Source organism: Juglans microcarpa x Juglans regia, chromosome 6D, assembly GCF_004785595.1.
Source record: "Juglans microcarpa x Juglans regia isolate MS1-56 chromosome 6D, Jm3101_v1.0, whole genome shotgun sequence".
In the NCBI taxonomy this organism is placed as follows: domain Eukaryota; kingdom Viridiplantae; phylum Streptophyta; class Magnoliopsida; order Fagales; family Juglandaceae; genus Juglans; species Juglans microcarpa x Juglans regia.
In genome coordinates, this window is record NC_054604.1 from 13,101,149 (window position 1) to 13,114,018 (window position 12,870).

General features: G+C 39.3%; 1 protein-coding gene across 5 annotated transcripts in view; it reads left to right on the forward strand.

The window, feature by feature from the left end:
- Positions 1-12,870, forward strand: part of LOC121234363 (molybdenum cofactor sulfurase) — a 66,811-nt gene that overhangs the window by 24,412 nt on the left and 29,529 nt on the right. For all 5 annotated transcript variants that reach the window (XR_005934376.1, XR_005934377.1, XM_041130277.1 and 2 more), the window contains 4 exons: positions 6,996-7,098; positions 7,182-7,227; positions 11,142-11,180; positions 11,257-11,413. Coding sequence is in view for 3 of the 5 variants with exons in the window: in XM_041130277.1 (XP_040986211.1) it covers positions 6,996-7,098; positions 7,182-7,227; positions 11,142-11,180; positions 11,257-11,413 (345 nt within the window). In the remaining 2 variants the exon portion in view is untranslated. The remainder of the gene's footprint in view (positions 1-6,995; positions 7,099-7,181; positions 7,228-11,141; positions 11,181-11,256; positions 11,414-12,870) is intronic.

The window sequence follows — 12,870 nt, forward strand, 5'->3', positions numbered from 1 at the left end:
GTTTTAATTTATTTTCGAAAGACTTTGAATGTGGAAAGAAGTTTAGATCTTGCCTTTATCAGAAACAACCATGTCATACGAGAATAGTCATCAACAAATATAACAAAATACTGAAACTTGTTTGATACAATGTTGATTGGTCCCCATATATCAAAGTGAACCAATTCAAAAGAACTAGATGCTCGATTATCAACTCGAGGTACAAAAGACACACGATGGTGTTTGCTAAGCTGACATGCTTCACAAGGAAAGGAAGATGGATTTTCAAGATTCCTAACTTGACGTTTCAAAATAGCTTAGTTAGCAGATCCAGATAGTCTACCATGGAGATCCCAACAACAGTCCACCAAGTGGTTAATGTGACCACAATGAGTGCACTTACAAGATTCACGACCTCGAGTGCGATTACCTCTGGCATCACGTCCCCCACGTGCACCTCTACCACTGCAGCCTCCACGCCCACCTGGAGCAACATAGGAGACAGCTAAAGCGGATCTCTTATTACTCCGATCTGAAGAAAACCGAGATCTTTGTCCAAATAAAGTGGCTCGCTGAAGTTGGGAGAACACATCAGGAAATGAGGGAAGCTGTGGACTTGCCAAAATTTGAGAATGCACTGACTCATACTCAGGTTTTAAGCCAACAAGAAACCGAACAACATTAAAATCTTCCCGTTGTTTTAACATACTTGAAACATCAGAAGTGATAGATTGATACATTCTGAGTTCTTCACATATGCTTATCACTTGAGAATAATATTTTTCCAGGCCCAAAGCACCTTGTTCCAACTCAAAGAATTGCTGACACAACTCATAAATACGGGTTACATTCCCAGCACCCGAGTACATCTATTTGAGATGCCTCCACACCTCTTGAACAATGTCAAAATGTATTAAGCTGGTGCAAATATTATGCTCAATCCTGGTCAACATTAGGGACAATATTTGAACTTCTTGCTCCCATTGAGCAAATGTAGAACAAGCTGAGTCAGGCATTGGATCAATCATGTGAGTACGACGAAGACCCTTGCATTTCAAAAACATTTCAACAAATTTTGACCACAATATATAGTTTTTTCCATTCAACTTCACCATAGTCATAGGCATACTAAATATCACAACAATTCAACTTGGAGACAAGAATACACAAAATATGAAATATGGATGAAAAACTGGGAGACACAATCTGGAAAAGTAGAAACCCAGATTAAAAACCCAAATTTTGGATCTGTATTGGTCGAAACAAGCCTGTACCGGCCGAAACAAGCAAGTATCAGTTCAAAATCGACCTATATCTGGTCTAAACATGCCTGTGTCGAGTCTGAACTGCTCTGTTTCGGGTCTGAATCGGTATGTATTGGCCTGTATCGGATGTGTTTTGGGTATCGCCGGTACCGGCTTCAAAAACTAACCCTAAACTGGTTTAGGTTATCCTAAACAGGAATAAGTTTACTGTATACGTGTTACCAAACGTACGTTATTCTGGATAGAAATAAGACCTTACTCCGAATTGGAGGCATACGTAGTTGAGGACAAGATAGTTGAGACTCGCCACCAAACACTCCGAGACGTCGACGTTGCTAGTGATAAATAGGGCTTCCGGCAGCCGATGACGACGGGAGACTCACCAGTGTGCACAGAAAATGCTGGCGATCTCGATTCTGGTGCCCAGTACCGGAGACAACACTTGAGGTCACTGGAAACACCTTGAAACAGCTACCGGCCGCCAATGACGAAGAGGACAACGGCCACTAACCACCACAGACAACGACGGTGATACTACAGCTCCGTCGCACAACCACCACTAGCTGACTACACTTTGCTCTAATACCATGTAGTCGAACATAGAGAGAGAGAGAATGAATTCGTATCTTCATTAACATTAAACATCCTATACATACTCATACAAATGACTATTGTACATTCATAAACTATGCTAATTACAACCATGTCCTCTAACATAAGGAAGCGGGGTATGGTGGTCATGGAATGCTGTTATATGTGTAAAAGGAACGGCGAATCGATAGATCACTTGCTTCTACACTGTGAGGTGGCTGGGGAGTAGAGTGTGGTGGAACTACTAGCATGCTGGAACAGAAGGCACAATAGCACTCAACTGGCAGTAGTGTGGCGAATGATACCTTTGTGCTTAATGTGGTGTTTATGGTCTGAAATGAATGATAGGTGTTTCAACAACAAGGAGCATGCAGTGGGGGAAATATGGAATTTATTTGTATTCTCTCTTTTACAGTGGTTTTCTGCTATTGTACAAAAGGGTGGGAATGTCCATGAGTTTCTATCTTCTTTTCAGGTCACTAGAATGTAATTAGGTGTCTTACTTTGTATACTTCCTGTGTACTTGGGCATTGCCTAGTTTCATTCTCTTCAATAAAGATTCTTACTTATTGAAAAAAAAAATTAAGAATTTATGACAGAATAATGGAAAGAATCTGATTTTCAAGCTTCTCTAAAATAATTTTCTAGTTGAGACTTGCTTTAAAGGGATTTTGGACATAGGTATTTTTTTGATCGACAAACAAAATTCTATTGAGCATACGGATTTTAGATATAGACAAAGGCCTGAGTATACGAATTTTGGATATAGGTAACATTTATGTTGTTAGTTTGATTGATCCTGATTTGCCTTGCTATGAGCTTCTTTCTTATAAATGTATGTCTACAACTAAGCAAGCACATAAATCTTATCTAAATTTGCAGCAAAGAATTTAGAGTATTCACAGTATTTCCACGTGTTTTGAATATTCCAATCAATTTTAGCTGTGCTATCACAACCACTGGTAAATGTTTAGAAAGCCCTCCCCAAAATTAGCTACTTTTGGAAGAGAAATGATATTTGCAATTGTAGAGTGTGTAAGCACCGCGCAATTCTTTTGAAAAAAGTGAGTAAATATGGGACCCACATAAAAAAAACTAATTTTTTAACAGTGGACCCCACTCTTTTTCAAAAGGATTGTGACGTTTGTGCACTCCACAACTGTATCTAACATTACTCATCTTATAGAGGGTGTACATTGAAACTTATGTTTCAAATTTAAGTGCCGAGTGAAAATGTTGATATACTGCAAAAGGGGTGATAGAACTGGTTCTTGACTTTTTCTTTTTTATTATTGTTAGAGGACATAGTTGTAATTAGTGTAAAGAGGACATGGTTGTAATTAGTGTAACTTATGAGGGTATAATTGTCATTTGTATGTAGTATGTATATGCTGTTTAACATCAATGAATAACAAGAAGTATACTATGTATACATGGTATTAGAGCGTTGAGTAGTCAGTTGGTGGGGTTGTGCGACGGAGCTAGTGGGGGTTAGTGGTGGTTAGTGTGGTATCACTCCGGTGGTTTTTCCTCTTCGTCATTGGTGGCTGGTAGATTTTTTCAAGGTGTTTCCGGTGCTCTTCAAGTGTCGTCTCCGGTACTGGGCACCAGAATCAAGCTTGCTATCATTCTCTGTGCACCCTAGCTAGTTTCCTATCGTCATCGCTTGCTGGAAGGCCTATTTGTCACCGGAGACGTCGAAGTCTCGGGGTGTTTGGTTGCAAGTCTCAACTATCCAATCCTTATACCCCCAACTTTGAGTAAGAGCTTATTCCTATCCGGAACACTCGTTTGGTAATGAGAATACGGTAAACTTCACTTATCCTCATTTAGGATAACTTATTCCTTGTTTAAGGTTATTTTTGAAGCTGGTACCGGCGATACCTGATACAGGCCGATTAAGCCCAATACATCCCGGTTCAGACCTGAATCAACCCAGTTCAGACCCGATACAGGCCGATTCTGAGCCAATATGTGCCTGTTTCAACCGATACAAGTTGATTCCACCCGATACAGATCCGAAATTTGGGTACTTAAGCTGGGTTTCTACTTTTTCAGATTGTGTTTCTTGGTTTTTCATCCAAGTTGTGTGGATTCTTTGTTTCCAAGTTGAATTGTGATATTTTTCTCCGTGACAACTAAATTTAAGTCACTGTCTCTTGCACCAAACTTTAATATGCCTATGACTTAGATGAAGTTGAATGGAAAAAACTATATGTTGTGGTCAAAATCTGTTGAAATGTTTTTGAAAGGCAAGGGTCTTCGTACCCACTTGGTTCATCCAATGCCTAACTCAACTAGTTCTACATTTGCTCAATGGGAGTAAGAAGATGCTTAAATATTGTCCCAAATATTGACTAGTATTGAGCCCTAATATTTGCACTAGCTTAATACATTTTGACACCGCTCAAGAGTTGTGGAGGCATCTTAAAAAGATGTATTCAGGTGTTGGGAACATAACCCGTATTTATGAGTTGTGTCAGCAATTCTTTGGGTTGGAACATGGTGCTTTGGGCTTGGAAAAGTATTATTTTCAAGTGATGAGCATATGTGAAGAACTTAAAATGTGTCAACCTATCACTTTTGATGTTTCAAGTATGCTACAACAACGTAAAGAGTTTAATGTTCGGTTTCTTGTTGGCTTAAAACCTGAGAATGAGTCGGCGTGTTCTCAAATTTTAGCAAGTCCACAACTTCCCTCATTTCTTGATGTGTTCTACCAACTTCAACGAGCCACATTATCTGGACAAGGATCTCTGTTGTCTTCTGATTAGAGTAATGTGGGATCTGCTTTAGTTGCCTCCTATGTTGCTCCTGGTGGGCGTGGAGGCCGGGTAGTGGAGGTGCATGTGGGGGACGTGATGCCAGAGGTAATCGCACTCGAGGTCATGAATCTCGTAAGTGCACCTATTGTTATTGCACTACCCACTTGGTGGACTATTGTTGGGATCTACATGGTAGACCATATCAGTCCGCTAATCAGGCCACTTGCCAAGATTCTACATCACCGTCAACGAGCTCCAACCTGACTCCAGAGATGATTAGCATATTGAAGGATGAGTATGATCAGCTTTTTGGTCGCACACGGGCGGCTTCATCTTCCTTAGCTACTCTTGCCCATTCAGGTACATCGTATGCATATCTTGTCTCATCTATTCAAGATCCATGGATTGTCTTGTTCCTTATCTAACCGATTTGTCTTGTTCCTTATCTAAGTTAGATACTGTGACATCTCCAAAGGGTATTACGCTTGCTAATGGTTCTCTTGCTAAAGTTGCTGGCATTGAATCCACTAAACTCACTGATTCTATATCCTTGTCATATGTTCTATACGCTCCTAGTTTTCCCTTTAGTTTGTTGTCCATTAGTAAAATTACTCAAAAACTTCACTGTTATGTGACCTTTTATCCCTCTGTATGTATCTTTCATGATCTCAAGACAAGGAAGAAGATTGGTACGGGGCATGAAGCTGGTGGTCTGTATTACCTTGATGTCAAACAATCACCCAATCAAGTCCTCATATCCTCATCATCATCTGCTTCTGAATGGCATTGCCATCTTGGACACCCATCTCTTTCTCTTTTGAAACGTCAAGTTAGGAATCTTGGAAATGTGTCTTCCTTTCCTTGTAAAGTCTGTCAGCTTAGCATATACCATAGTATGGTCTTCATAGATGCCAAATAGACCACTCGATATTTCACCTACATAGTGATGCAGGTCATATCTTGTTGGTTGTATATGTGGATGACATTGTAATTATTGGAAGTGACTCATCTGGAATTGCTAGGCTGAAACAATGATCAGTTTCAGACAAAAGATTTGGGAAAACTTAAATACTTTCTTGGAATTGAAGTCGATAGATTCTAAAAAAGGTATTAACTCATCTCAGAGAAAATATGTACTTGACCTTCTGGAAGAAACTGACATGTTGGGTGCACAGCCTATTCACACTCCTATAGACCCAAATTGTAAACTCTTGAAAGAGGAAGGAGAGTTGTTTGGAGATCCAGGTAGGTATCAAAAACTTGTTCGGAAATTGAATTATCTTACTATCACTAGGCCTGATATCTCTTATGCAGTAAGCGTAGTGAGCCAATTTCTACAAACGCCCAAGGTCTCACATTGGGTTGCTGTAATTCATATTCTTCGTTATCTTAAGCAAGCTCCTAGCCTTGGATTGTTGTATAGACCAATTGGAAATCTTAGAATGGAAGCCTTTTTAGATATTGATTGGGTAGGATCTCCTTCAGACAGAAGATCTACGACTAGATATTGTACCTTTGTGGGAGGTAACTTAGTTACAAGGAAGAGCAAGAAGCAAACAGTAGTAGCTCGATCTAGTGCAAAAACTGAATACAGAGCAATGGCTTACACTCCTAGTGAGCTGACATGGTTGCAACACTTGGTTCAAGAGATTGGGTTTCCAGCTCCTGTCCCGCTTCAGATATTTTGTGATAATCAAGCTGCAGTGTGTATTGCGTCTAATCCTGTGTTCCATGAGAGGATTAAACACATTGAGATTGATTGTCACTTCATTCGGGATATGATACTAAGTGGTGACATCTCTACACCCTTTGTGAAGTCTGCTGATCAACTTGCAGATATGTTTACCAAACCACTGTGTTGTAGTCGGTTAAAGCTTATATGTTCTAAGCTAGGTTTATATGATATATATGTCCTAGCTTGAGGGGGAGTGTTAGAGGACATAGTTGTAATTGGTGTAAAGAGGACATGGTTGTAATTAGTGTAACTTATGAGGGTATAATTGTCATTTGTATGTAGTATGTATATGCTGTTGAACATCAATGAATAACAAGATGTATTCTATGTACAACTAAAATTATAAAGAGACATAGAGGGGTGAAATAGTGAGATGAAATTGACTGCTAGATTTAAGAAAATGAGATGACTTGAAGAAATAAAATGTTCAGGCAGCCTTTAGCCACGAGTGTTATCCCCTTTTGCAGAATCTTTGATCATGTTGTGCATGCCAATAAGTGCATGTAAGTTTGGTCTGAACTTTGATCGCTAGCATACTTTATTGTTGCTGTTGGTGCATCTAAAAGGATGGCTCTTTGCTAGTATTCTGTTTCCTGAAATTGATTTCAGTGTTTTGTATGATTTGATGAGTCCAAAATTTATCTTCTTATTTCACAACAGCGGACGCTGGATGGTATTAATTGATGCAGCAAAGGGTTGTGCAACACAAACACTTGATTTATCAAAGCATCCTGCAGACTTTGTTGTCATCTCCTTCTATAAAGTGTGTGAGTAGTTATGTAAATCAGCTATAAGAACTACTACCTTCAGATATTGATCTTTTATCTCCATATTGATTTTTTAAAGCTATTTGGCTATCCAACTGGACTTGGAGCTCTCATCGCTCGAAATGGTAAGTGTTGATGCCGATAGATTGGTTTTTTTTAAAATTATTATATTATGGTTGTCTAAGAGGTTTTTCATATACTGTGTGATCGCTTCCCATAGATAAAATTTGCACAGCACATCACATCACACACACACAAGTATACATATGGCGTGAGAATGAGAGGGTATTCCATTAGTTCTTGTTTTATATATTTTTTTTTCACTTTTTACACCCATAATTCTTGCAAAATGTGCCATGCTCTTACAATTTCGATGCCTAGGTAAATGAACCATTGTTTACAAGTATTCACTTTAGTTGTGTCCTTTATGGATTTTATATAATGTAGTAACGATGAGGTCTATCAAGTCCATTGTGAATCTACTTTTGTAGCTCCAGAATTATCTTTGTGATATATATGATGGTTTTATGTATTTAAAACCCATAAGCTACGCACTACCATCTTGGTCACAACTTCCAATTTGTTTTTGCCCCGCCTTCCACTTAAGTAAATTCTTAAACATCATTTGCTTCTCCTTTTCATTCAACCCTATCCACGACAAAATTCTTGACTTCATTTTAACACTATTTTAGCCCTTACCCTTAGCTCTGCTCTCGTTTGCCCACTGCCTCCTCTGGCATCATAGTTTACAAAGCAAGTTAGGAGAACTTTTCAAACATTGTTCCTATGCTCGGCTAGCATCAATGGCAGTGAAGATAGCCAGCACCTCATCGTCAAACCCATCACTGGCATCCCCACAATTTTTTTTAATTTTTTTTTTTAATACTTTGTGCAACACCCATTTTGAAGAATAAGGGCTACTAAAAACAGGAGGACTGTTTTCTAATGGCTCACAAAAACTCGTATTACCCCTATTCAAAACCACCATCTCAATGGAAGCAAATGAATTAACCCCAAGGGGTTGCCTCAAGTCATAAGGGCCTTGGTCTAGGGGTATGCTTGTTGGGGTGTATGTGGAAATTAGTTTTGGAGCTGAAAAAGTTTGTTGAAACTGCGTTGGAGTGAAGTTCGCTCGACATGCGCTCGACATTGGGCTTAAGCGAAACTCAAGTCCGAGAGTTCGCTCGAGTCCTGCTCGACACTCTGCTCGAGCGAGACGCAAACCCTAGTGTTCGCTCGAGTCTCGCTCGACACCCCGCTTGAGCTAATGTTGATTTGGTTGTTCACTCGAGCCGCGATTAATATGTAGCTCGAGCGAAGAATGATGATTTTGCCAGATTAGGGTTTCCAGCGCCGTTTGCTATAAATATATTATATTAGACATGTCTTGCATGACCTTAAGCATATTTTGAGAAAGAACAATTGTCTAGTGAGTGCATATTATGTGAGAGCAAAAAATCCTAGAGAGTGTGAGTTGAAATTGAGTGATTGTAATTTCCTCTAGTTAATAAGATTTCTGCAGCTCTGTAGATGTAGACAAGTTGCCGAACCACGTATATTATGCGTCGTGTGCTTGATTGTGATTGCTTTTACTTTATTTGCCATCGTTGGTGTGTGTGTTTTGCACAACATTTCACAACAACTGGTATCAATAACCAAGGTCGGATCTGAAGGAGAATGATGGCTAGAGATAAAGTGATCGCACCCGGGATCAAGAGGTTAGATGGCACTAATTTTGGGTACTGGAAGATGCAGATCGAGGATTATCTCTATGGAAGAGGCTCCACCTTCCACTGTTGGGAAAGAAGCGGGAGAGCATGGCTGATGCTAAGTGGACCCTGTTAGATCGACAGGTTCTAGGGCTTGTTTTGCTGACCTTGTCTAGAACAGTGGCACACAATGTTAGTAAGGAGAAAACCACGATGGATCTCATGACGACTTTGTTAGGTATGTATGAAAAGCCGTCTACAAACAATAAAGTGCACTTGATGAAGAAATTGTTCAATCTGAAAATGTCGGAAGGTATGTCTATAGCCCGACACTTGAATAAATTCAATACGATCACAAATCAACTGTCTTCTGTAGAGATTGAGTTTGATGATGAGATCAGAGCGTTGATTTTGTTGGCATCATTGCCAAATAGTTGGGAGGCCATGAGGATGGTTGTAAGTAGTTCAGCCGATAAGACAAAACTGAACTACGACGACATACGTGACATGGTCCTTGCTGAAGAGGTATGTAGGAGAGACTCGAGTGAGTTCTCTAGTTCAGGATCTGCCCTTAATGTTGACAATTGGGGTAGAGGATATGACAGGTCAAACTCCAAGAGTAGAGGGAAGAGCAAGAAGACTGAAGACTGAAGGGCGATGTAAGTGGAAGACTGAAGTCGAGCTTGACTTCAATGCATCTTCTAACTTGAAGACGGGAGCTGTGAGCTGCAGAGATGATAGGGTTTGGCTGGAAATAGTGGCTGGTATGTGGAGACCCAGTCTCCAAGTGGGAGATTGTTGGGGTGTATGTGGAGATTGGTTTTGGAGATGAAAAATGTGTTTGCTGAAAGTGCACTCGACAGTGCGCTCGAGCGAAGTTCGCTCGACATGCACTCGACACTAGGCTCGAGCGAAACTTAAGTCCAAGTGTTTGCTCGAGTCCCGCTCGACATTGGACTCGAGCGAAGAACACTGATTTTGCTAGATTAGGGTTTCTAGCGCCGTTTGCTATAAATATATTATATTAGACATGTCTTGCATGGCCTTAAGTATATTTTGAGAGAGAACAATTGTTTAGTGAGTACATATTGTGTGAGAGAGCAAAAAGCCCTAGAGAGTGTGAGTTAAGATTGAGTGATTGTAATCTCTTCTGGTTAATAAGATTTATGCAGCTCTGTGGACGTAGGCAAGTTGCCGAACCACGTATATTGTGCGTTGTGTGCTTGATTGTGATTGCTTTTACTTTATTTGCCATCGTTGGTGTGTGTGTTTTGCACAACATTTCACAGCAATGCTCTCCCCAAGTCAAAGGTTTGGACCCCTTGGGTGCAAACAATTTCTTGGGCCCATGTCCCTTAGTGAAAGGCTAATGATTTACCTTATCCGTGTGATGAGAATGCATTACACGGGTTCGGGCTTCACTGGATCAACAACAATGTGTTTCTACGGTCTTCGGGATTCCTCTTCATCAAAAGAAGATGCAAGAGAATTGATATCCATACCATAGTGATTCAGCCCACTATCAACTCTCAATACTAGCTCTTGGGCAGTTTTTTTTAACTCTCTTTCCCCTCACTACTAACTTCCTCCAGCACTACCCATTGGTGTACCTCATCAGGCTCCATTACATTGCTAATTGAAAATAAATCCCTAGTTGATGGTCGCTGACTCACTTCCATTTATGAATAACCCATTTCAGCTTCAGTAAGAGGCAAAATATCATCTCCCATGGCATTATCGGCATTCTCTGTGCACTTCCCCCCACTTCTTGCTCCCCTTTGTATCAGCTTCATTCACTGCAAACCTGTTTGCAGTGAATAACCATGTGTACTTAAAATTAGATTTATTTTTTAATATTTTGGGGATATCTATATATTATTTTTCAATGATACAACCACTTTAGTATTTTGTTTCTACCTTCACCCTAACTAGTTCCTGCAACATTATTTTATTAATATTTGTTTATGTTCTGTATGTTGGAAAGGAAACAATTGGTACTGTGTATCCACCTTTAACATTTATCTATGGTAGTAGTTTTTATTTTTCCTCTATTCTCTTTTTTCATTTTCTTTTCCTTCTCTATCTAATCAATTTTGATCTCAATACCACTTCTAGTAAAGACTGAAAGAACCATTCTTGTACTTTTCATGCCAACATGTCTTATTTGTTTAAGTGTTTGCGTGTGTTTCTTTTAAGGAATTTGATTGTTTTCAGTGCATCATCTGATGAATGTAAGCTTTAGAAGTATGAATTTTATTAGACTTACCGATCTTTGAGAAAAAAAAAAAAGATGCCTGCTCTTATTTTTCTGTGATTTTTTTAATCTGCAGATGCTGCAAAGTTATTGAAGAAAACCTACTTTAGCGGAGGTTTGTGCTTAGATGTATAATTTGCAATTAGTACACATCATGGTTGTAAGATTGTTTCACCATAAGAGCTTTACAGGCACAGTTGCTGCCTCAATTGCTGACACCGACTTTATTAAAAGAAGAGAAGAGATTGAGGAATTGTTTGAGGATGGAACTACTTCATTCTTGAGCATAGCATCCATTCGTCATGGTTTCAAAATGCTGAATTCCCTAACCACGCCTTCAATATCTAGGTATGTAAAATTGGTTTATTTATGGTATGTTATCGTTTCTATCTATGATAAAAATGGACGAATCTTTATTTGTTTAACAATATTCTGTTTTTATATGTTGTGGTTGATCCTTGATAGAAAAAAAGTTATATTCCTTGTTATTATATTATATTCAAATAATATAGATTGTTTCTTTGAGCCTTTGCTCAAAAACTTCTTTACAGAGGTATTACACTTGTCTGTGTTATAAAATACATCTAGTCCAATGATGGGATTGCATTCACTTGGTTAACGTATTAATGGAATGGAAAATGGGTGTGAAAATGAGTTAATTAACAGTTTCTTGTCATGCAAATTCGTTACATTATATAAGAATATGAAAATCTCTCTCCATCTCTCTCTCTCTCTCTCTCAGTGGATGCTTGGAGAATGAGATGAGATGATAATTTTGTGAATAGTAGTAAGATGATTTGTGAATAGTAATAAGATAGTTTGAATTAAGTATTTTTTGGGTTTTGGGAAAATAGAGAAAAAGTTGAATAAAAAATATTATAAAATTAAAATATTGTTAGAATATAATTTTTTAATATTATTTTTGTTTTGGGGTTTGAAAAAGTTGAACTGTTTTTTGTTTGAAAGTTTGGAAAAGTTGTAATGATTAGTTTAAAAGTCTTAATGTTTGTGTTATGTTTGGGAATGAGATGAGATGAAAATAATTTCCAAACATCCCCTCAGAGAACAGAAGATGAGAATCAAATAGAAGAGAACATCTACAACGCATTTTGTGCGTCAAACTTTGAAAGATATACCTCTGAGCTGTATTTTCAAATGACAAAAGTAAAAGAAAAGAAGTGCAACAAAGAAAAAGGGTGCAACAAAGAAGTGCCACCCAGCCCTTGCCCCTGCCTGGGCAGGTTGATCATATTCTACCCCACCCCCGGCCTTGCCCTAACACCTTGAACCCACCCCCGGCAAACGGGTGGGCGGTTTTTCCAACCAATTTTCTTGCCTCGTAAATCCAAACACGAAATGCATAGATCCAAACCTTAAACCTAGAGATCTAAACCCCAAATTCATATATCCATAAGAATACCCAGATCCAGAAAATATACACATCAAACCAAAATATACGTAGATAAAAGAAAAGACAGATCTGCATAGACTTGCAGACTGGTTTTGGGTTTGCGCAAAGACCAATGACCAATCGTGACCGTGGGTCTCCTTAGCGAATCATGGCTCGGCTTGGCGGTGGGTGTGTGCTGTGGAAAAGAGGATGAGAAGAAGAGGAAGACTAGGAGGAGATGAAGAAGAAGAACAGGATAGGAGAAGAAGAGAAGAGTGTGCGGTTGGAAAGAAAAAATGAGGGGGACGGAGGGGAAAAGTCTAGGGTATTTTCAAGCAGGCAGGTAAAAATCTGGGTGGGTACCCTGCTCTCCCATTCCCCATGGGGCAGAGGGTGACCCGCCCCCCACCCTACA